At 32.3% G+C, this 21917-nt stretch overlaps 2 protein-coding genes and 1 non-coding gene across 9 annotated transcripts in view; 1 reads left to right on the forward strand and 2 right to left on the reverse strand.

The window, feature by feature from the left end:
* Nucleotides 1–21917, reverse strand: part of LOC129743130 (lipase 3-like) — a 44033-nt gene that overhangs the window by 16022 nt on the left and 6094 nt on the right. For all 7 annotated transcript variants that reach the window (XM_055735120.1, XM_055735125.1, XM_055735114.1 and 4 more), the window contains exon 2: nt 13344–13969. In XM_055735120.1, coding sequence (XP_055591095.1) covers nt 13344–13757 — 414 coding nt within the window. In that variant the 5' untranslated portion in view covers nt 13758–13969. The remainder of the gene's footprint in view (nt 1–13343; nt 13970–21917) is intronic.
* Nucleotides 5149–5289, reverse strand: LOC129740740 (U4 spliceosomal RNA). The gene has a single exon (XR_008736361.1). It is a non-coding gene; the product is annotated as a U4 spliceosomal RNA (small nuclear RNA).
* LOC129738282 (uncharacterized) lies at nt 18666–19070 on the forward strand. The gene has a single exon (XM_055729466.1). The coding sequence runs from the start codon at nt 18666–18668 to the stop codon at nt 19068–19070; it is 405 nt and encodes a 134-aa protein (XP_055585441.1).

The raw sequence follows: 21917 nt of genomic DNA on the forward strand, positions 1-21917 counted from the left end.
ATGACAAAAATGACAAAAATGACAAAAATGACAAAAATGACAAAAATGACAAAAATGACAAAAATGACAAAAATGACAAAAATGACAAAAATGACAAAAATGACAAAAATGACAAAAATGACAAAAATGACAAAAATGACAAAAATGACAAAAATGACAAAAATGACAAAAATGACAAAAATGACAAAAATGACAAAAATGACAAAAATGACAAAAATGACAAAAATGACAAAAATGACAAAAATGACAAAAATGACAAAAATGACAAAAATGACAAAAATGACAAAAATGACAAAAATGACAAAAATGACAAAAATGACAAAAATGACAAACATGACAAAAATGACAAAAATGACAAAAAATGACAAAAATGACAAAAATGACAAAAATGACAAAAAATACAAAAAATGACAAAAAATGACAAAAAATAATTTTTGTTATTTTTGTAATTTTTGTAACTTTTGTAATTTTTGTAATTTTTGCAATTTTTGTAATTTTTGTAATTTTTGTAATTTTTGTAATTTTTGTAATTTTTGTAATTTTTGTAATTTTTGTAATTTTTGTAATTTTTGTAATTTTTGTAATTTTTGTAATTTTTGTAATTTTTGTAATTTTTGTAATTTTTGTAATTTTTGTAATTTTTGTAATTTTTGTAATTTTTGTAATTTTTGTAATTTTTGTAATTTTTGTAATTTTTGTAATTTTTGTAATTTTTGTAATTTTTGTAATTTTTGTAATTTTTGTATTTTTTGTAATTTTTGTAATTTTTGTAATTTTTGTAATTTTTGTAATTTTTGTAATTTTTGTAATTTTTGTAATTTTTGTAATTTTTGTAATTTTTGTAATTTTTGTAATTTTTGTAATTTTTGTAATTTTTGTAATTTTTGTAATTTTTGTAATTTTTGTAATTTTTGTAATTTTTGTAATTTTTGTAATTTTTGTAATTTTTGTAATTTTTGTAATTTTTGTAATTTTTGTAATTTTTGTAATTTTTGAAATTTTTGTAATTTTTGTAATTTTTGTAATTTTTGTAATTTTTGTAATTTTTGTAATTTTTGTAATTTTTGTAATTCTTGTAATTCTTGTAATTTTTGTCATTTTTGTTATTTTTGTCATTTTTGTAATTTTTGTAATTTTTGTATTTTTTGTAATTTTTGTTATTTTTGTTATTTTTGTAATTTTTGTAAGTTTTGTAATTTTTGTAATTTTTGTAATTTTTGTAATTTTTGTAATTTTTGTAATTTTTGTAATTTTTGTAATTTTTGTAATTTTTGTAATTTTTGTAATTTTTGTAATTTTTGTAATTTTTGTAATTTTTGTAATTTTTGTAATTTTTGTAATTTTTGAAATTTTTGTAATTTTTGTAATTTTTGTAATTTTTGTAATTTTTGTAATTTTTGTATTTTTGTAATTTTTGTAATTTTTGTAATTTTTGTAATTTTTGTAATTTTTGTAATTTTTGTAATTTTTGTAATTTTTGTAATTTTTGTAATTTTTGTAATTTTTGTAATTTTTGTTATTTTTGTAATTTTTGTAATTTTTGTAATTTTTGTAATTTTTGTAATTTTTGTAATTTTTGTAATTTTTGTTATTTTTGTAATTTTTGTAATATTTGTAATTTTTGTGATTTTTGTAATTCTTGTCATATTTGTAATTTTTGTTATTTTTGTAATTTTTGTTATTTTTGTTATTTGTGTAATTTTTGTAATTTTTGTTATTTCTGTAATTTTTGTAATTTTTGTCATTTTTGTCATTTTTGTAATTTTTGTAATGTTTGTAATTTTTGTAATTTTTGTAATTTTTGTAATTTTTGTAATTTTTGTAATTTTTGTAATTTTTGTAATTTTTGTAATTTTTGTAATTTTTGTAATTTTTGTAATTTTTGTAATTTTTGTAATTTTTGTAATTTTTGTAATTTTTGTAATTTTTGTAATTTTTGTAATTTTTGTAATTTTTGTAATTTTGGTAATTTTTGTAATTTTTGTAATTTTTGTTATTCTTGTAATTTTTGTCATTTTTGTAATTTTTGTAATTTTTGTAATTTTTGTAATTTTTGTAATTTTTGTAATTTTTGTAATTTTTGTAATATTTGTAATTTTTGTAATTTTTGTAATTTTTGTAATTTTTGTAATTTTTGTAATTTTTGTTATTTTTGTAATTTTTGTAATTTTTGTAATTTTTGTAATTTTCGTAATTTTTGTAATTTTTGTTATTTTTGTAATTTTTGTAATTTTTGTAATTTTTGTAATTTTTGTAATTTTTGTAATTTTTGTAATTTTTGTAATTTTTGTAATTTTTGTAATTTTTGTAATTTTTGTAATTTTTGTAATTTTTGTAATTTTTGTAATTTTTGTAATTTTTGTAATTTTTGTAATTTTTGTAATTTTTGTAATTTTTGTAATTTTTGTAATTTTTGTAATTTTTGTAATTTTTGTAATTTTTGTAATTTTTGTAATTTTTGTAATTTTTGTAATTTTTGTAAATTTTGTAAATTTTGTAATTTTTGTAATTTTTGTAATTTTTGTAATTTTTGTAATTTTTGTAATTTTTGTAATTTTTGTAATTTTTGTAATTTTTGTAATTTTTGTAATTTTTGTAATTTTTGTAATTTTTGTAATTTTTGTAATTTTTGTAATTTTTGTAATTTTTGTAATTTTTGAAATTTTTGTAATTTTTGTAATTTTTGTAATTTTTGTAATTTTTGTAATTTTTGTAATTTTTGTAATTTTTGTAATTTTTGTAATTTTTGTAATTTTTGTAATTTTTGTAATTTTTGTAATTTTTGTAATTTTTGTAATTTTTGTAATTTTTGTAATTTTTGTAATTTTTGTAATTTTTGTAATTTTTGTAATTTTTGTAATTTTTGGAATTTTTGTAATTTTTGTAATTTTTGTAATTTTTGTAATTTTTGTAATTTTTGTAATGTTTGTAATTTTTGTAATTTTTGTAATTTTTGTAATTTTTGTAATTTTTGTAATTTTTGTAATTTTTGTAATTTTTGTAATTTTTGTAATTTTTGTAATTTTTGTAATTTTTGTAATTTTTGTAATTTTTGTAATTTTGTAGTTTTTGTAATTTGTGTAATTTATGAAATTTCTGTAATTTTTGAAATTTCTGTCATTTTTAAAATTTCTCTAATTTTTGAAATTTTTGAAATTCTTAAAATTTTTGAAATTTTTAAAATTTTTGTAATTTTTGTCATTTTTGTAATTTTTTTTTTTGTATTTTTTGTCATTTTTGTCATTTTTGAAATTTTTATAATTTTTGTAAATTTTGTAATTTTTGTAATTTTTGTCATTTTTGTTATTTTTGTCATTTTTGTCATTTTTGTCATTTTTGTAATTTTCGTCATTTTTGTCATTTTTGTAATATTTGTTTTATTTGCTATATTTGTAATATTTTTAATATTTGCTATTTTTGTAATTTTTGTCATTTTTGAAAATTTTGTAAATTTTGCAATTTTGTCATTTTTGTAATCTTTTTGATTTTTTAAATTTTTGTAATTTTTGTCATTTTTGCAATTTTTGTACTTTTTGTCATTTTCTTTTATTTTTGTGATTTTTCTAATTTTTGTACTTTTCGTCATTTTTGTTATTTTTATAATTTTTGTGAATTTTTTTTAATTTTTATATTTTTTTTCAATTTTGTGATTTTTCTTAGTTTCTGTAATTTTTGTAATTTTTGTCATTTTTATCATTTTTGTCATTTTTGACATTTTTGTCATTTTTGTCATTTTTGTGATTTTTGTGAGTTTTGTGATTTTTGTGATTTTTGTGATTTTTGTCATTTTTGTCATTTTTGTCATTTTTGTCATTTTTGTCATTTTTGTCATTTTTGTCATTTTTGTCATTTTTGTCATTTTTGTCATTTATGTCATTTTTGTCATTTTTGTCATTTTTGTCATTTTTGTCATTTTTGTCATTTTTGTCAATTTTGCCATATTTGTAATTTTTGTTATTTTTGTAGTATTTGTCATTTTGTATTGTTTTTGTAAATTTTAAAGTTTAAGCAATTCTTTTAGCTTTTGTAATTATGGAAACTTTTGGATTTTTTGTTATTTTTACAATTTTATCAATTTTTGTAATTTGGTTGATTTTAGTCATTTTTGTTATTTTTGACATTTTTGAGATTTTTGTCATTCTCACTTTAATGTTTAAATCCGGATCCTCCGATTTATTACAAAAAAAAAAAAACACAATCGCTTCGCCCAAGATAAAGGAGAACGAAAAATCCAGACGGAGTCATGGTGTCTGGCAAGGATAATTTCATCGAATAGTTTTTGTTTTTTTTTTCGCGTTTGTTCCTTTCTGAGGATAGAAAAAATCGCTTCAGTTTTCCCCTTGGAAAGCGAAGGCGGATAATTATTGGCGTTCTACTGTGAAAGGGAAAGTTTTCTCGGCGAAGCGAAAAAAACGTGAGTTGATAGAACTTCCGACTGGACGATAATCCTTAGTGCTGATGATCCACTTTATGCGAAGATGATTAGGGAAAAAATGAAAATTGAACATGTTTAAAATCTTAGGAAATATTTTAGTTCCAAATCCTTATATCCAGAGCAGCTCAAAGCAAAGTTCCATTCGGAATAGTGCTATCTCCCACTCAAATTCCAGTGACCACAAGCCAGGGCCGTCCGATGGTTGATGATAATTTTCTGTTGGCACGGAACAGTGTCCTGTGGTTGGTCGTTGTCTGACTTAAAGTTGTCCAACAAATTCGATAAAAAAAAAGGAGCGCGCAGGGAAATGCATAAGTAAACAGAAATACAAAAGAAAAACGGGAAAAGCGTCAACGGGCCAGGCAGCCGAGAGTTTTATTGGGACGATAAACATGCTTAAACCGTTATAAATTTCCGCGAATTCCTCGTCCTAACCTTCCTGGTCCCGCCAATAAGGAAAAGTGTCCTTGGTTTGAAAACTTTAATTCAATCGTACGGTAGCGAAGAGGTTGTAAAACTATTAAAAGTGGCTCGGGAAATTAGAGCACCGATTTTAAGCTCACTTACTGGGTGTTCAAACACTTCGATATAACTCGATTTGCCTCGATTAGGTGTTACAGCCATAGCTTGGTACTCCTATAGATCCATTCAAAGAAAGTGTACATACTAAATGATCCAAATTCACTTTTGATTTTTTATTGTAAAGTTTATGACCCCTTTCGGGGTACCCAAAAATTGCCATAGCGGACGGTATTTCACGTCCTCAAGGCGGGGTATTGGTTATAGTTTTCAACTAGCAATAATCGCACCTCAGTAGAACTTCATTGGTTACGATATCGCCACTGCGCAAAGCTAACGATACTTGGGCTGGATGCCGACCCCTACGTTTGGCTGCTCTTCTGTGCTAGCGATTGCTGGGTGAGCAGGACGACGGATACAAAAGGAAGCAGGACCGGTTTCTTTTTTGAAACGGTCGGTTTGCTTTGATCCGATAGACCCAGGAGGTAGGTAGCAGCCGGCCGAGGTCCAGCCAGATTTTGCAACCCCTGCTAGATGAACGAAGAATTAGGGGACTACCGTCTGCATACCTGGCGAAATTTACTGTGGAAAGTTTCCGATTGGAATTTCCGAAGGCATAGAATGAATCGTTGAATGTTTTCACCGCGAAATGGACAGGATTGTCATAGACAATTAAAATTTGCTAAAATCCTACTAGATTTTTTCCTTCTAGAATATTGATAAAAGAATGTATTCATCCCTACAAATCTTACAGGAGTTAAAACTCAACCGTTACTGACCTTCGATTCAAAACTGCTACCAAAAGTGAGATTCGATGATCTCGGCACTAACAAAATTTGCCGTAGGTATAATGTACAATGAGAAACCTATCTATTTGTTTTGATTTTTGACTTCTCTACCTACATATCGTTTTTCAATGAACGCAACTCTTTAATTTGATTATCCATTACCGGACCTTTTTCACCCCTTTTTTTATTCGACTATCAACAACTTCAATTTGAAAATAAAATCCGGAAATGAGAACCTGATTGTTGAGAAATGTTGCGGGATTTAAAGCCTGAATATAGTTATTTACAAAGAACTCATTTTCATGATTCACACTCTGTTGGTTGACTTAAAAAAAAACTGATCGGTGCTAAATTTGAGCTCAATCCTCAAAGCAATTCAGGATGCAAGATGAATCTTCGACGTTTTGTAATTAGGAAAAAATGTAAACAGAACAAAAGTTTCCGATGAATTTAAAACTCATTTTACTACGGTTTTTTCCTTCAGAGATCTCTTAAAAAGTAAGTAGAATAAATTTTTAGGTCTTCTCTTAGTATTTTGAATATTTTCGAAAAAAAAATATTGATGGATACTAAGCGGTAAATTGAATTTCACAACCTGGTGTTCTTCATGTTTTTATTTTAATAGTTTTTGAATGAAAAAGTGCTATTTTCACAAAAACTTACGTTCAAAATGTTGAAGATATGTTGAAGCTTAATTTATGAATGGTCTGTTTTAGAAAGCAGTCTAACAAGGAAAAAAACTGGTTGAAAAAACTGAAATTTTTTCCTGTTTTCTGTTTACCAAAGTAACAAATTTGATGGTTTCTCTTGGTTCAACGGAGTGTTTGAGTTGTTTATTTTACTGGTTGTTTGATTTCCAAATCAAATCGAGAGATTGAAAATTTTTAATTTATCACTAGAATTATCCTTTAAACTTCACTGTGGTGGAGCGAAAAATAATTTAAAATAAAAAAATTTTAATGATAAATAAAGAAAAACAAAAATAACAATCTGATTTGAAATTTTAAACCTAGTTTTGAAACAAAAAATCAACAGCCATAAAAAATCCATACCGAACTCAAATTATGATATTCTAGCTTTTATCAAGTAAAACAATCAGCATTTAATTCTCTTCTATGGGACACAATTTTTGAACTTTAAGTGTAAATTTTTTCTTTAATTTATTATCGGTTTCTGGAGACCACCAAAATGCTGTCCGATTTTTTCTAGAAACAACTTTTATTGCGTTCGGACAAATGAAATAGAAACATACATGTATGTATGACCATAAAGGTGTGTCGAATTGCAACTTTTTTTCGAACTTCAAAGCCTCTGTATGTCTAAAAAGTTTCCTTATTGGTCAAAACGAATGACAGATTTTTTTCAGATTTTTCAACCGGGTAACCGGGTTGTTATTTGAAATTTTGTATGATTCAAAACGCAAAAATTTGTTCAGAGAATGTCACTCTTTTGTTTTTTTTTGTCAATATTTTGTTGTCACGCGATGCAAATGAGTTTCAAATACACCAAGGTTTTTTTTACACGGTTTTCGGGAATTAACACGGTTTTTGAGAGAAAATATCCTTTTCAAAGGAAAACACTTAGAATCTTTTTGAAGTTGGGAAAATCTTAGATCTGAGACTAAGAATATGATACATGAGACCTGAGACCTGAGACTTGAAACCTGAGATCTGAGACCTGAGACCTAAGACCTGAGACCTGAGACCTGAGGCAGGAGATATTAGGCTTGAGACCTCAGCATGAGACATGAGATATGAGACATGAGCCATGAATCATGAGACCTGAGACCTGAGTCATGAGACTTTAGACCTGAGACCTGAGACAACAGAAGAATTGGATATTTGTCCCGACCTTATCTTTAGTTATGGAAATTATTTGCCACATGTTATGAAAATATGCTTGAACTTGCAGGTGTATTCACTGATTTCGTTTGATGTTTCACCATATCGATTTTTGTCCAAAATTTGGTTGTGTCAAAACTTGTTTTCTTTTTTGCGAAATTTGATGAACGTAACGTAACTGAAAATTATTCGAGTTGTGTTGTAACTTTCGTTTTGATTTTGTAGCAAAACTTGTTTCGCCGTTTCAAAGGTAGGAGGACACATACAATGCAATTAATTTATTAAATCTTGTCCACATCTAACGGGTAGCAACCAAAATTTTGAGATAAATAAAAGTCAAGTGTATTTGCAGAAGATTCGATTTATTGGAATCAAAGGCACATTGTCCATTGTTGAAAAAAAATAGTGAACAGTGAAGCTTCCGTTTGATGTCGGAACAGGAGCGTTGTACAGCTTTCATGTCAACTTTGTGAATATATTTCTTGATTCTACCAATCAATTGTTTGCAGTTCTTGGCGCTCATACTATTTTTGCACACCATGGAGCTCAAAGTTACGAAAAAATCTTCGCTTGGGATACACTGAGGCAGATTTGTCGGTTTGCGGTTTTTGGGTACAAATTGGATCGAATGGGTATTCAGGAAGGATTGTGATTTTTTGGCATAATGCGATGACGCTTTTTCCGGCCAAAACACGTATTGTCCATCTGCATGATGTTTGTGTACACAGTAAACGAAAATTACCGAGTTCGGTAATTGTTTTACCGAAATCCTAACATGTGTAAATCGTTATACTGTTCGGTAATTTTTTCGGTAAAAAATAAACGAACATTGGTAAATGAAGAATCGATTTACCGATGTTCGTTTATTTTTTACCGAAAAAATTACCGAACAATACGATTTACACATGTTAGGATTTCGGTAAAAAAATAACCGAACTAGGTAATTTTCGTTTACTGTGTAGAAACGGCATCAAAATTTTCTTCACACATTCATTCTGGTACACATCTTGATTGATAGCCAAACCAGACGCCTTGAATCATGGTTTAGAAATACCTCTCTCGGAAATGGCGATGTACAGAATCACTTTCTATACTTATGTTTGAACTTGAATTTGATGTTCAGAGATGTAGTAGAACTATCCTTGGAATATAATAGCGCCAGCACTAAATTTTACTTCGGAAGTCCGGACTTCCGATCCCGAACTTACTTCCGAACTTTTGACAGTTGGGTTTGAAAAAATAACAGTGTATTATATGCAACGTTGCCACACACAAATTTGTATCCACCAGAGTATCTCTAAATACATTAAGCGAGCCACAGACTACACAACATTGGTACAAATGCGATGAAATTCGATGAAATTTTGTCGCTGTGGACACGATTTGTATTTGTAGTGTATGGCACTGCTTGTTTGAGCGCCCAAACGGATTTAGTAAAATCGGTCGGGATCGAAATATTTTGTACAAACCACCCTCTGGCGGGGTGGAAATGTTTTTTGGTGTTGCTGTTGCTGTTTTCGCCAGCAATCGTTTGTGTTCGCGTGAAATATACTCTTAAGCCTAGTCCACACTAGGCAACATGAACTGCGATTTTTGTTATTAGACGAACTTTGTTGTCTGTTGTTGTTGTTGGAAAGCTGAGACGGTCTCAGTGTCTCCCGAAGAAAATGGGAGACGCTGAGACCGTCTCGAGACGAACCGTCTCCTAGTGTGGACTAGGCTTTACGGATAATAATGGGATACACAAATGATTCAAATGAATTTGTGGCAACGTTGATTTATGTGAATTTGAAAACAGAAAATTTCTTGGCGCACGCTTAATAAAACGACTCAATATGTTTTGGTCGGAAGTCAGCCATGATGCCAGTTCACCAACGACGTTTATAAAATTTTTATCTAAACGCACAATAGTATCGATCGTTTCCGAGGATGTGCATCTTCGAAAGAGGGAAGTAACTTTCGTCGTCCAAAACAAACGTTTTCCGGAATCATCCAGCGGCATTGGGATTTAAGAGTCGAAATCTGATTCTCAGCGTATTCTGGGGCTCTTCTTTCGGCGCTTTATTCCAACTATTTTCAATGCGTTCCCATGCACTGGTGAGAACCATTGAATTTTTTGGCGGCATCCCGTTTGGCTCAGTGAGTCCTCGTTGTTGAAGGCACGAGAAAGAGAACGAATTCCCTTTGCGGCCATAATTTTCGCTAGTCTGCCACTACCTAGCTTGGGATTTTAGGATATGATGAACAGTGGAAATCGACACATTTTCACTTTTAAAATGTGTACTGTATATTTTTGCTGAGATTTTTGTGCAGTTTGTAGACGCGCTCAAGAACCGCTACTTGTTTCGACGGCATTTTGAGCAAAACTGTGCAAACATAAACAAAAATTCTAGCGAAAAGAGGAGAAAAAAAGTTAACACATACACACTTTCATTATTCTCAGCAGTACTGCAAATAATCAGTGTCAGCTTTCAATATTCAATTGAATTTACTGCAGTGTAGGCTCAGTTCATTTCCATCAGAATTCATCCGATAATGAACAGAAAGCTCAATCCTAAACGCACTCTGCATACTCATTCACGAATCGGCAACATCGGTGGTCTGTATACATTCAGGCTCTTTGCAGGTTCATGAGTTTATCCAATCTTCATTTTCAGTATCAAGCAAACATTGCTGAAAGTGAAAAAAGCTCAATTCGATTATCATTAAGTTTTGTTGAATGGTGACAAAGCTTGTTCGATGCGCTAGACTTGCTGAAATTGAATAATTACTGCTGAGATTCCTATTTTTTAAGGATTTTGATAAGAAAAAAAAACGTGATAGTGTGTACAGGTGGGAAGGTTGAGAAATAAGTGTTCGGGTTTGCGAGAAGAACGCTGGCGAAAGAGCGTGTGGGACGAATGTGGGGCACAAAACTATGACAAAAATAAAACAAAATTATGACACAAATATGACAAAAGTTTGACAATAAAATGACAAAACATGACAAATGTGGTTAAAAGTATAAAAAAATTATGCAAAAAAAAAATAAATCTGACACTATAACTATGGCTTAAATTTAACAATTCAATAGAAAAATATCAATGCAATTCTGTCGAAAATATGACAAATGTGATAAAAATATGACAAAATTTAAAAAAATGACCGAATTTTGCAAAAAAAAACAAATGTGGTAAACAATTGACCAAAATTTGACAACTATAACAAAACATGAAAAAATATTGGCAAAAAATTCAAAAATGGTAAAAATATGACGAATATATAATAATTAAATGACTATATGATGTCATAAAATTGTGATAAAAAAAAAATTCATGACATAAATAAGACAATTATGACAAAATTTTGATTGAAATATGACAAAAAATTTAAATTAAAAGAACAAAAATGTCATCATGTATAGATAGAAGCTATCGCGAGCGAATTTCGGAACCTTGCGTCAAACTATGTAAAATTATCACAAAGTGATAAAAATATGAAAAATGCCATATCTCTCAGATTGTTGTCATTTTTTACTAAATTTGTCATAAGTTTGCCATGTTTTTTCATTTTATTGTTAATTTGTTGTAATAATTTTGTCATATTTATCAAATTTATGTCAAAATTTTATCTCATTATGATCACATTTGTCATATTTTTGACTAAGGTTTATCGACATTTTTGTCAAATTATTGTCAAATCAGTGCCATATTGCTGTCTTAATTTTGAAATATTTTTGTCATATTTGTCAGATTTTTGTCATTATTTTGTAATTTTTTTTTGTCATTTTTTGTTATTGTATTGTCAAAATTTTGCAATATTTTCATATTTTTGTCATATTTTTATCACATTTGTTAAATTTTTATCTAATCTGTCAGGTTTTTGTCATGTCTTTGTTATGTTTTGTCATTTTATAGTTCATTCTTTGTCATATTTAGGCCATAATTTTGTCATATTTGGTAGATTGCTGTCATTTTATTGTCAAATTTTTGTCATATCTGTCAGATTTTTGTCATACTAAATATTGTCATGTTTTCACCATATTTTTTACATTTTGTCATTTCTTGAACACAATTGTCAAATTTTTGTCATATTTGTCAGATTATCGCCATGTCATTTATTTTCATCTCTCTTCCCGTCCTTTCTGAATAATCGTATAGTCTTAGCTAATTTCAAATCGTGTTTTCTTTTCGAATCCCAATTCACAATTTTCGAAAATGGCACAAACAAATGCGTACTGAAATTATCAGCAACTTTAGCTGACACTGACTGAATGCTAAAGCTACATTCACTGATCGAATGCAGTGAGTGACAGAAACGCCTAAGCAAAAGACGCTTTCGAAGCAGCCGAGTGAATCAAGTTAGTTCGGGTTTACGAGTGAGCTTTCTACTGACTGAAAGACATATTCACAAAGCTTGCCGTAAGCACGAAGATGACCGAGCCGATCAGAAGCTTTTATATTCGTTGACTTTTCTATTCCATTCAATTCAGTTTAAGCTTTTCACACTGATACAAAATCACAGTCAATATCATTCGGGCTTTCAGAAAATTTGCAGCACTGATTCTCTGAGCTCGTTTATGTTTAAGTATTGGGGCCTCGAAAAACTTCCAAAATTATAGTTGCCTCCTATTATACTTCTGTATTTAAGTGTCATTAAACTCACCACAAAACCTATAGACCATTTCAAATATAGAGTTACCTTTGGCTACCACGTGATCTCTAGGTTTCATGAAATTCATATCTTTGTCTAACTCGAATCTAAGATCTTCTACCGAGTTATTTTTGGTAAAAGCAAAGCTGTTTTTTTTTTTGAGGCGATACTCGTGTATTTATTCGTGATTTTCGATCGGAGACAAAGAAATAACGCTCCAATTGCCAAAAACCCAATGCGCAATACATTTCGATGGACCGAACTTTTAAGATCAGCTGGGTGTATAAGTGCAAATACGTTCTGCAATACTCGGGATACTCGTTCAAAAAAAGAACTGAAAAAAGGGGTCCCAAGTTACTCCCTTGAAGCACGCCACGGTTGACCGAGAATGCACCAAATCTATATATTCGTAAATCCCATTCAATAATAATAAATTAATGTTTCAATAATAATAAATAAATGTTTCAATAATAATAAAATTAAATAATTTTCAGAACTATCCTAGGCAACAAAATAATAGGTTTTCCCAATATCATATCTCTCCAATCGTCAATTAATCATGAAAAATCGTTTGTTAGTCGCTCTACACTCTGGAACCCAACTAAAAAAAATACTAATAAAAAGTAGTTCTTTACTTTGAATTATTCTAATTAGCAATTCTCATAACCAACATTTGAGCAATTGAAAAAGCAAAACGCAATAATCCGTTGGAGAAAAAAGATTTTTTGTGCATTCCTGCTGACTCCTGATCAATAATCGCAATAGTATGTCAGTACTCAACGACCTAATTGTTTATAGGTCGTTGAGTTTGTCTCAACAATATACAAAGTGATTCATTTGACTGTTTGTTTTTCATAGAAAATTGTAGAAGCCATTTCATTATCTGTTATAGCCGATAAAACGGGTTCTAATGGCCATAGTCTTAATCAGAAGCGTAACCGCACTGGCACAATTAATGATCATAATATTTTTAAACCAATTCTACCCGGGTACTCGGGTTCGGTTTGTGTTTTCAATATAATTAAGATTAGATTTAATCGGGCGGCATCTTTTAATTCGTCATTATGACTAAGTATGTATTCGATTGCGAGATTCAAATAGGTAAACCACTTTATGATTCCTACTCACCGTCGTCAGATCCGTGTCCGGATTGTACGGGATCGAAGCGGCCCGGGATCGTAGCCAGGTGAATGGATTCCAGAAGGGCGACGATTCACTGCTGCTAGCGCTGGCCGTCGACGCGGTCGGATTGATGCCCAGGAACGATGCCGTCGCTTCCGCCTCGGTTGGCGGAATATGTCCGGCCACTCCGGCAGCCCCAGATTCGGTATTGCCGCTGCTGGCCAGATCCAGATAGTTCTGAGCCGTGGCTGCCGTCGACACCAAATGGTTGAAAATGTTATCGAAAATGCTGTCGGATGCTGCAGCCACTTCCGGACAGCGGCCACCTGTCAGAATGTGTGCGAAGAGCACCAACAGAGTGGACAAAAGTAGGCCAGCGCCGGTACCGCCCCGCAGTCTTCGAGCTTTGACCAAGGTCATGGCGACTGATGTGTTCCTCCTGCCTGCTTCCAGCTGTGCCCCGGGGACCGGTTTATTTTCGGTTAATTTGCTATTCACTTTCTTCTTGTCGATTCACAGGTAAACACACTGAAGTTTTTTTTAATTTTAGGTTTGTCTTTCTGTTCCCCGCTATCCGGTGATTTTTGTGCAAGGTTAATTGTATTCCACTTTCCTGGAGGTATTATTTATACCTGTGAGAAGGCAAAGAAAGGAGATTACGCATAATTAGTTTACACTTTGTAAAGCTTGCAACATCAGTTCGTTTGCAACGGACATTTCATTAGGAGTCCTAAGGAAACAAACGAGGATCGTGTTCATTTGTCAAACTAAATCGAACGTGTACGGAATACAAGAAAATAAACAAATCGGCGGAGAAACGCCGGAACCGCGGTTTATGTGGTTTATGATCTGCATTTTTTTGTCTGTGGGAAGAATGACAGCTTGCTGTTAAATTCCTTGGAAAAAATTTTTTTTTTGTCTGCTCTCCAGTAACGGGAATCTTGCGACATTTCGACAAACAGAAGAAGGTGCTGAAGGGAGTTGCCTGACATGTTGAAGCTTCACGTGTATTTCAAATTTATTGGCAATATTTCAGAACGTGTGCCAAATTTTTGAAATTGAGATTCTCTGTGTTAAACCCCTATTGGAAAACCCGAAAGCCCGGATAAATGTAATGCGATTTAATGAAATTTTTAGAAACGTCACCGGTGAACCGAGAGCTGAACACAGACTTCCGACAATCTAGTTCTTCATTTTCCTTTGTTGGAAGTAAGTCCGGACTTCCAAAGTTAAATTTAGAGCTGGAGCTACAATAAAAATATTAGTAAATACAGTAAAATATGTATGTGGCAAAAGTTGGAAGAATGAATATCAAAATGGGTACTGGAGAGCTGAGGGCAACATACCCAACTATCAAAATATTGACCCAAAGCATACAGCTAGGAAAAGTAAGTATTTTTTGAATGGCACGATTCATAGCAATGTTTTACTTCCAATACTGTACTTATATGATAAATATAACGAATTAACCCAAGAGAGTCAGATTTGGAGGACTGGGATCCTTATATTTAACACTAAACATACCGACACTTTGTATATACCTATTCATACTGCGAGCGGTCAAATGACGGCAAACACCATTTTCGCTAAAACTCTCTTGTTTCTTAACCGATATCCTCAAAATTTATAGTCTATAATGTGACTCAACCATGTTCCTCAGAAAATTTTCAGCTACAATCAAGTATTTTAAAGTTATTTTAAATCCAAGAAAATTTTTATGAAAAAACATGCTTCAGGAAAATTGCTATAAATCAGTTATTAAGTGCTCGAAAATTTTTTTATTTAGTGCCTGAGAAAGCCGTAGTTAGAAGCTATATGTTGCATATACAGTAAGGTTTTTTTTTACACTGATATACGTACCGCGTAAAAAAAACCGTGTAAAAAAAACCGTGTTAATTCCCGAAAACCGTGTAAAAAAAGACCATTCGAATTCCGAGCTTTGAAGTTCTGACACTTAAGACCTGAGACCTGAGACTTGAGACATGAGACCAGGACTTGAAAATGTAGACTAGAGACATGAGACCTGTGACTTTAGACATGACACCTGAGACCTAAGTCCAGGGACCTGAGATCTGAGACATGAGACCTGAGACTTGAAGAATGAGACCAAAGACATGGGACATTAGACCTGAGACCTGAGACTAGAAACATAAGACATAAAACACGAGACCTGAGACCTGAGACATGAGACCTGAGACATGAGACATGAGACAATGGGCATGAGACATGAGATATGAGACCTGAGGTATGAGACAAGAGCCATGAAAGCTTAGACCTGAGACATGAGACTTTAGACCTGAGACAAGCTACTAGTGGTATTACCGCGAAAAATTATATAAGCTTCGATTACAACTTGCGACCCCTCTAGTGAAAGGGTTTGACTTGTAGGTGACGAAAAACAGTGTTGCGATTTCGCTAGTATAAGCTACTAGTGTTAGTACAGCGAGAAATTGGTTTAGCTCCAATTTCAACTTTCGACCAGTCAAGTGAAAGGGTTTGACTTGTAGATGACGAAAAATAGTGTCGCGGTTTCGCTAGTACAAGCTACTAGTGTTAGTACCGCGAGAAATTATTTAAGCTCCGATTTAGACTTGCGACCTCTCTAGTGAAAGGGTTTTACTTGTACGTGGCGAAAAACAATGTCGCGAAATCGCTAGTGCAAGCTACTAGTGTAAGTACCGCGAAAATTTAGTTTAGCTCCGATTTCAACTTTCGACCGGTCAAGTGAAAGGATTTGACTTGTAGGTAACGAAAAATAGTGTCGCGAGTTCGTTAGTACAAGCTATTAGTGTTAGTACCGCGAGAAATTAGTTTAGCTTCGATTTCAACTTTCGACCCGTCAAGTGAAAGGGATTGACTTCTTGGTGATATTGGTTACAGGGGGTAATCTTGAGAAACCGGGGAATTGAATAGTATTTAAAGTGTATTTTTTATATTTTGTATCACGTTTTGCTTTAATAACTGGCAAAATAAATCAAAACGCGCAAGCAGAAACTGCAGCACCCAGCTGACAATTGAGTAAAATCATCATTCTAAAGAGCTCTGAGAGCTGTGAGCCCGTGCGTTTTTTGATTGTTTGAAAACTTGAACAAGATGCTACAAATTTTCGAAAATTTTTATCAAACATCGCATTGCATTTGCAGGTAATGAAAATATAACTTCAAAATTTTTATGCATCCAATCATGAATTTTTATGATTTCAGCTAGTAGAATTTGTTACAGTATTTTTCACCCCTAAATGTTTGTTGAACCCTAATGCTTTTTCTAAAAAAACATTTATGGTTTAAAAAATATAAAATTTAATTCGAACAAAGCCAAAAACTACTGCAATTGGTGCTTCATGCATTACGACATTACAAATACATCACAACCAATAATTTTTCTGACTACCTCAATTTTATGTGCAATCAACTTTAAAACTTTTTTTGTACAAACGGTATGATTATCTGCGGAGATAATGTTTTTAAAGTCCATTGAAGTTGAAAACTGTTGCATGATGCACCAGATGCACCAGACGGTATCTCTGTTTAAAAGACATACGTCGTCTATGCCGATTTAGGCTTTGTGGACTGAATTAATTACGTTGAAAATTTAAGATTAACATTTAACTCCAGTACCGAGATGGGAATCGAACCCCATCAGTGGACCAGCGATTACCGTCTTACCACGCTAACCACTCGACCAGCGAGACGTATCTCACAACTAACATTGAGTTCTGTTTGCTTCAAACACTTTAACTTGATTGGTCGCAAATTGAAATCGGTAATGAAACTTTTTTCTACCGGTAATAACACTAGTAGCTTGTACTAGCGAACTCGCGACTCTATTTTTCATCACCTTATAGTCAAACCCTTTCATTTGACCGGTCGAAAGTTGAAATCGGAGCTAAACTAATTTCTCGCTGTACTAACACTAGTAGCTTGTACTAGCGAAGTCGCGACACTATTTTTCATCACCTACAAGTCAAACCCTTTCACTAGAGGGGTCGCAAGTTGAAATCGGAGCTTAACTAATTTCTCGCGGTACTAATCCTAGTAGCTTGTACTAGCGAAGTCGCGACACTATTTTTCGTCATCTACAATTCAAACCCTTTCACTAGAGGGGTCGCAAGTTGAAATCGGAGCTTAGCTAATTTCTCGCGGTATTTATCCTAGTAGCTTGTCTCCGGTCTCAGGTCCAAAGTCTCATGTCTCAGGTCTCAGGTCTCATGTTTCATGTCTTATGTCTCATGCCTCATGTCTCATGTCCCATGTCTCAGGTCTAAAGTCTCATGTTTCATGGCTCTTGTCTCATGCCTCAGGTCTCAGGTCTCAGGTCTCATGTCTCATGCTGAGGTCTCAAGTCTAATATCCCTTGTCTCAGCTTCCAGGTCTCAGGTCTCATGTCTAATTTCTAATGTTTCATGTCTCATGTCTCATGTCTCATGTCTCATGTCTCATGTCTCATGTCTCATGTCTCATGTCTCATGTCTCATGTCTCATGTCTCATGTCTCTTGTCTCATGTCTCATGTCTCAGGTCTCAGGTCTCAGGTCTCAGGTCTCAGGTCTCAAGTCTCAGGTCTCGGGTCTCAGGTCCCAGGTCTTAGGTCTCATGTATCATGTTCTTAGTCTAAGAGATAAGATTTTCCAAACTTCAAAAAGATTCAAAGTGATTTCCTTTGAAAAGGACTTAGAATATTTTCTCTCAAAAACCGTGTTAATTCGCGAAAACCGTGTAAAAAAAACCGTGTTAATTCCCGAAAACCGTGTAAAAAAAGCCGTGTAAAAAAAAACCGCGTAAAAAAAAACCGTGTAAAAAAAACCTAGGTGTACGGAATTTTTTTTCACATATTTTTTAAGATCATGGCTACAAAAAATGAAAAAAAGTTGTGTAAAACCCATACTTTTCAATCAATCAACCGCCAAAGCCAAAGTCGGTTGTCTCGCAAATAAAAAGCAAGTAGATGCAGCTTTGTTTGTGGACTTGGCGAAGGCATTCGAATTTAGATCGCTTCCCCACAAGCTCCTGATCGACAAACCAGAAAAAAGGGATTCCCAACTTAGATCGTAAAATGGCTCGAATCGTATCTACATGACAGAACTGCATTTGTTCGACAGGGTCACATCAAATCCCGAAACTTCACTGTTCCTTCTGGAGTTCCTCAAGGGAGTCATCTGGGTCCACTACTTTTCAACTTGTTTATGAACGATCTTTGTGATATAATTGATTCTGAATTAGTATTCTACGCTGACGATCTAAAAATGTACCGCTCGATATCACAATATTCAGACTGTTTGTTACTGCAACAGGATCTCGATAAACTTATGTGATGGTGCCAAATAAATGCGATGGAAGTTAATCCGAAAAAATGTAAGCTTATAACGTTCACTAGAAGCAGAGTTGAGATCGCACATCTTTACACAGCTGATAACACGGTACTTCAGAAAGTTGAATCCATTCGGGATTTGGGTGTGATTGTGGATAAGTCTCTAAATTTCAAGGAACATCTTGCTGTAACCATAACGAAGGTTAAAACAGTGCTGGGTTTTCGGGTAAGAAACACCAAAGGATTCGCCGATATCACCACTCTGAAGGCATTGTACTGCTCGCTCGTCCGCTGTGGTTTGGAGTACAACATACAAGTATGCACCAAACTCAATCGGCGGTATGAAACTTCTCGAATTCAGTCCCTAATCTACCATGGAATGAACCTCAGAGACTTCCACCTTACCATGACCGATGTGGGATCCTGAACATCGAACCGATCGGCTCACGAATTATACTTCTTCGGCGCCTGTTTATATTCGACATTATATCCGGAAATATAGACAGTGATAACCTCGTCGAAATGATACCGTATCATGTCCCATCTCGCTCTCTACGGAATTTTGAGCCTCTAAGAACAATTAATTATGGAAGAAACGAATTTTTCAACCCATTTGATATATCGTGTAAATTTTTTAATCAAGTTTTAGTTTGTTTTGATTATAATATAAGTAAAGATAGTTTTAAGCATAAATTAATAAATCAGTCTGAATGATATTCAGTAGTCGAAGACCGTGAACAATAAATAAAAAAAAATAAATAAAAGCTGTTTCTGATACAGTAGAAAAATTTTAAAAAGTAAATTGGAAAGTTGACAAATTTTTTCACATTTTCGCTTCTTTAGATTTTTGAAATACGAAATACATAATTTATGACGAATTTTCGAAGGTAGCTGTTTTTCAAACTTTTTATCAATTCGGATTTCTGATACAATTCCTACACCTAAATTCAGCTTTGCACTGGATTTGCACTGGAGTATGTTATCGTAAGGTTTAGACAATAAAACTATATGCAGAAGAAAGAAAATTTCATACCGGTTCTAGTGATGTAACTAAATTGCGAAAAACAGCTACCTTTTAAAAGTCGTCATAAATTATGTATTTCGTATTTAAAAAATCTAAAGATACCAAAATGTGACAAATTACGTCAACTTTCCAATTCATTTTTTAAAATTTTTCTACTGTAACAGGAACAGCTTTGGCTGTTGATTGATTGAAAAATACGGGTTTTACACAACTTTTTTACATTTTTTGTGGCCATGATTTTGAACAAAAATTTGAAAAAAATTTCCATATATGTAGCATATAACTTCAGCTTTCTCAGGCACTAAGTAAAAAAAAATTCGATCACTTAATAACTGATTTACAGCCTTCTTCCTGAAGCATGTTTTCTCATAAAAAAATTCTTGGACTTAGAATAATTTTAATACAATTGATTGTAGCTGAAAATTGTCCGAGAAACATATTTGAGGCACATTATAGGCTTTTCAAAACTATAAATTTTGAAGAAATCGGTTGAAAAACAAGAGAGTTTTAGCGAATACAGTGTAAGCCGTCATTTGATCGCTCGCGGTATGAATAGGTATACCACATGCGTTATTCGAAAACCACAACACTTAGAAAATTAAAAAAAAAACGCAAAAATACTTGCATTTTGAAAATAAAAATAGTCCTGTCGTTAAATTGGCGAAACAAAAATTATAAAAGGCGTTATCATCATTCAAAGTTCAAAAACCGTCATTTGACCGCCATTAGTGTTAATGAATATCCTGTGTGCAAGTTAAGGTTTGAGTAAATAACTTAAAATCACGTTTAGCAAACGTCCTATATCTTAGAGGAAATTGGTAATAAAGTTCAGTGGTTCAACTTGATTATGTAAAAAAACGAAAAACACTTTTCATTTTCCCTATTCAGGTCATATTGTAAATATTCTTAATTTGTTTATCGATTTTGAATGCCAAATCGGAGTGAATGAAATTATTGTTGATTGAACGTGCACTTACCTTCCATGATTCATGCACATATACATATGCCTTCCTGCAACGACAAATTGCTCGTTAAATCATTCCTACCGTAATGATAGGTTTCAAGTTTCTCGATATGGTCAAACGCTTTGTTGCAAAACATTTGAGTGTCATGTGAAAGTGCCTAATTGGAGTTCAATACAGGAACACTTATATTTCAAAGTTAATGTTTTCGGGTGGAACCGTTAAAAGTTCTAGTGTTTCTATTTTTATAGTTGGTTATGAAACAGAACTTTTTTCATGTTCGAGTCCCGATCTAATCTTCGATTGGAATTCTAAGAAATATTCAATCATGATTCTTATCGTGAAAAGGAGTAAATTCCAAGAAAAAAGGGGATCATCATGAAGCATCAAATGACGCATGCGGAAAGTTTTTCCTCCTCCGGGGCAAATTGATAACCATTAAAAATGGCCATTATTATTGATAGTGATGTTGGCTGCTGTAATACTAAGCTATTGTTAGTCAGTGCCGGTGAGGTCGCAGTATAGGTTATAGGACCGAAGCACATCATCCAGGAATGGAACAAAATTGGTATGTCCGGACCAGACCAGACCAGCATCAAATGCGATTCACTCGGTTTGGGTTTCTGGAACATGTTGCTGTTATTGAGTATACAGATGTTAGGATGATTCATAATTGTCTCGAAGAGTCGCGTCCTTATCAGCACATCGTCTAAGATTTTTTACAATTTTTGTTTCAGAAAAAATTTACAGCGCATTTGTATATGATTCGTTAAGCAGTTTGTCAAGTTTGATTTTTAACATTCGTGAATTATCAACCGGCGTTCCTTATCACGTAGCACCAACTACTGCATTAAAGTAGTGGTCATGTTCTATTTTGTTCCAGAAGGGATGACAACAAAAATAACTCCTACAAAAAAAAATTGCACAGAATGCATGCTGTACTGCATCATTGGAGAACAACAATTCCGCCTCATGATGGCATCGCCCCGGATTCATCTGTTCTATTCCGTTTTCGTTCCGGAAAAAAGATTGATGATTCATTTTCTGGGAATGAAAAGTCGGTTGGTCGGTTCAGTCAAATGGAAGATTTGTCCCCTGTTGAATAGGAGAGAATCGTTTGTTAACGAATGTTGCTTTCGAAATTCTAGATATTCGATTCTACTCCGATTCCTAAATCCAAATCATAAGGATGAGATCAGGAAAATTGTAATTGTCTGAATATTATGTGCTTTGCAGAATTGAGCTTCTGAAAAAATTACTAAAACATCACATTAACAATTAAAGAACT

The sequence above is a fragment of the Uranotaenia lowii genome, chromosome 1 (assembly GCF_029784155.1).
Source record: "Uranotaenia lowii strain MFRU-FL chromosome 1, ASM2978415v1, whole genome shotgun sequence".
Lineage (NCBI taxonomy): Eukaryota > Metazoa > Arthropoda > Insecta > Diptera > Culicidae > Uranotaenia > Uranotaenia lowii.

What these genes read in the sequence shown, in the direction of transcription:
- LOC129738282 (XM_055729466.1), top strand. Translation starts at nt 18,666, where the DNA reads ATGGAAGTTAATCCGAAAAAATGTAAGCTTATAACGTTCACTAGAAGC.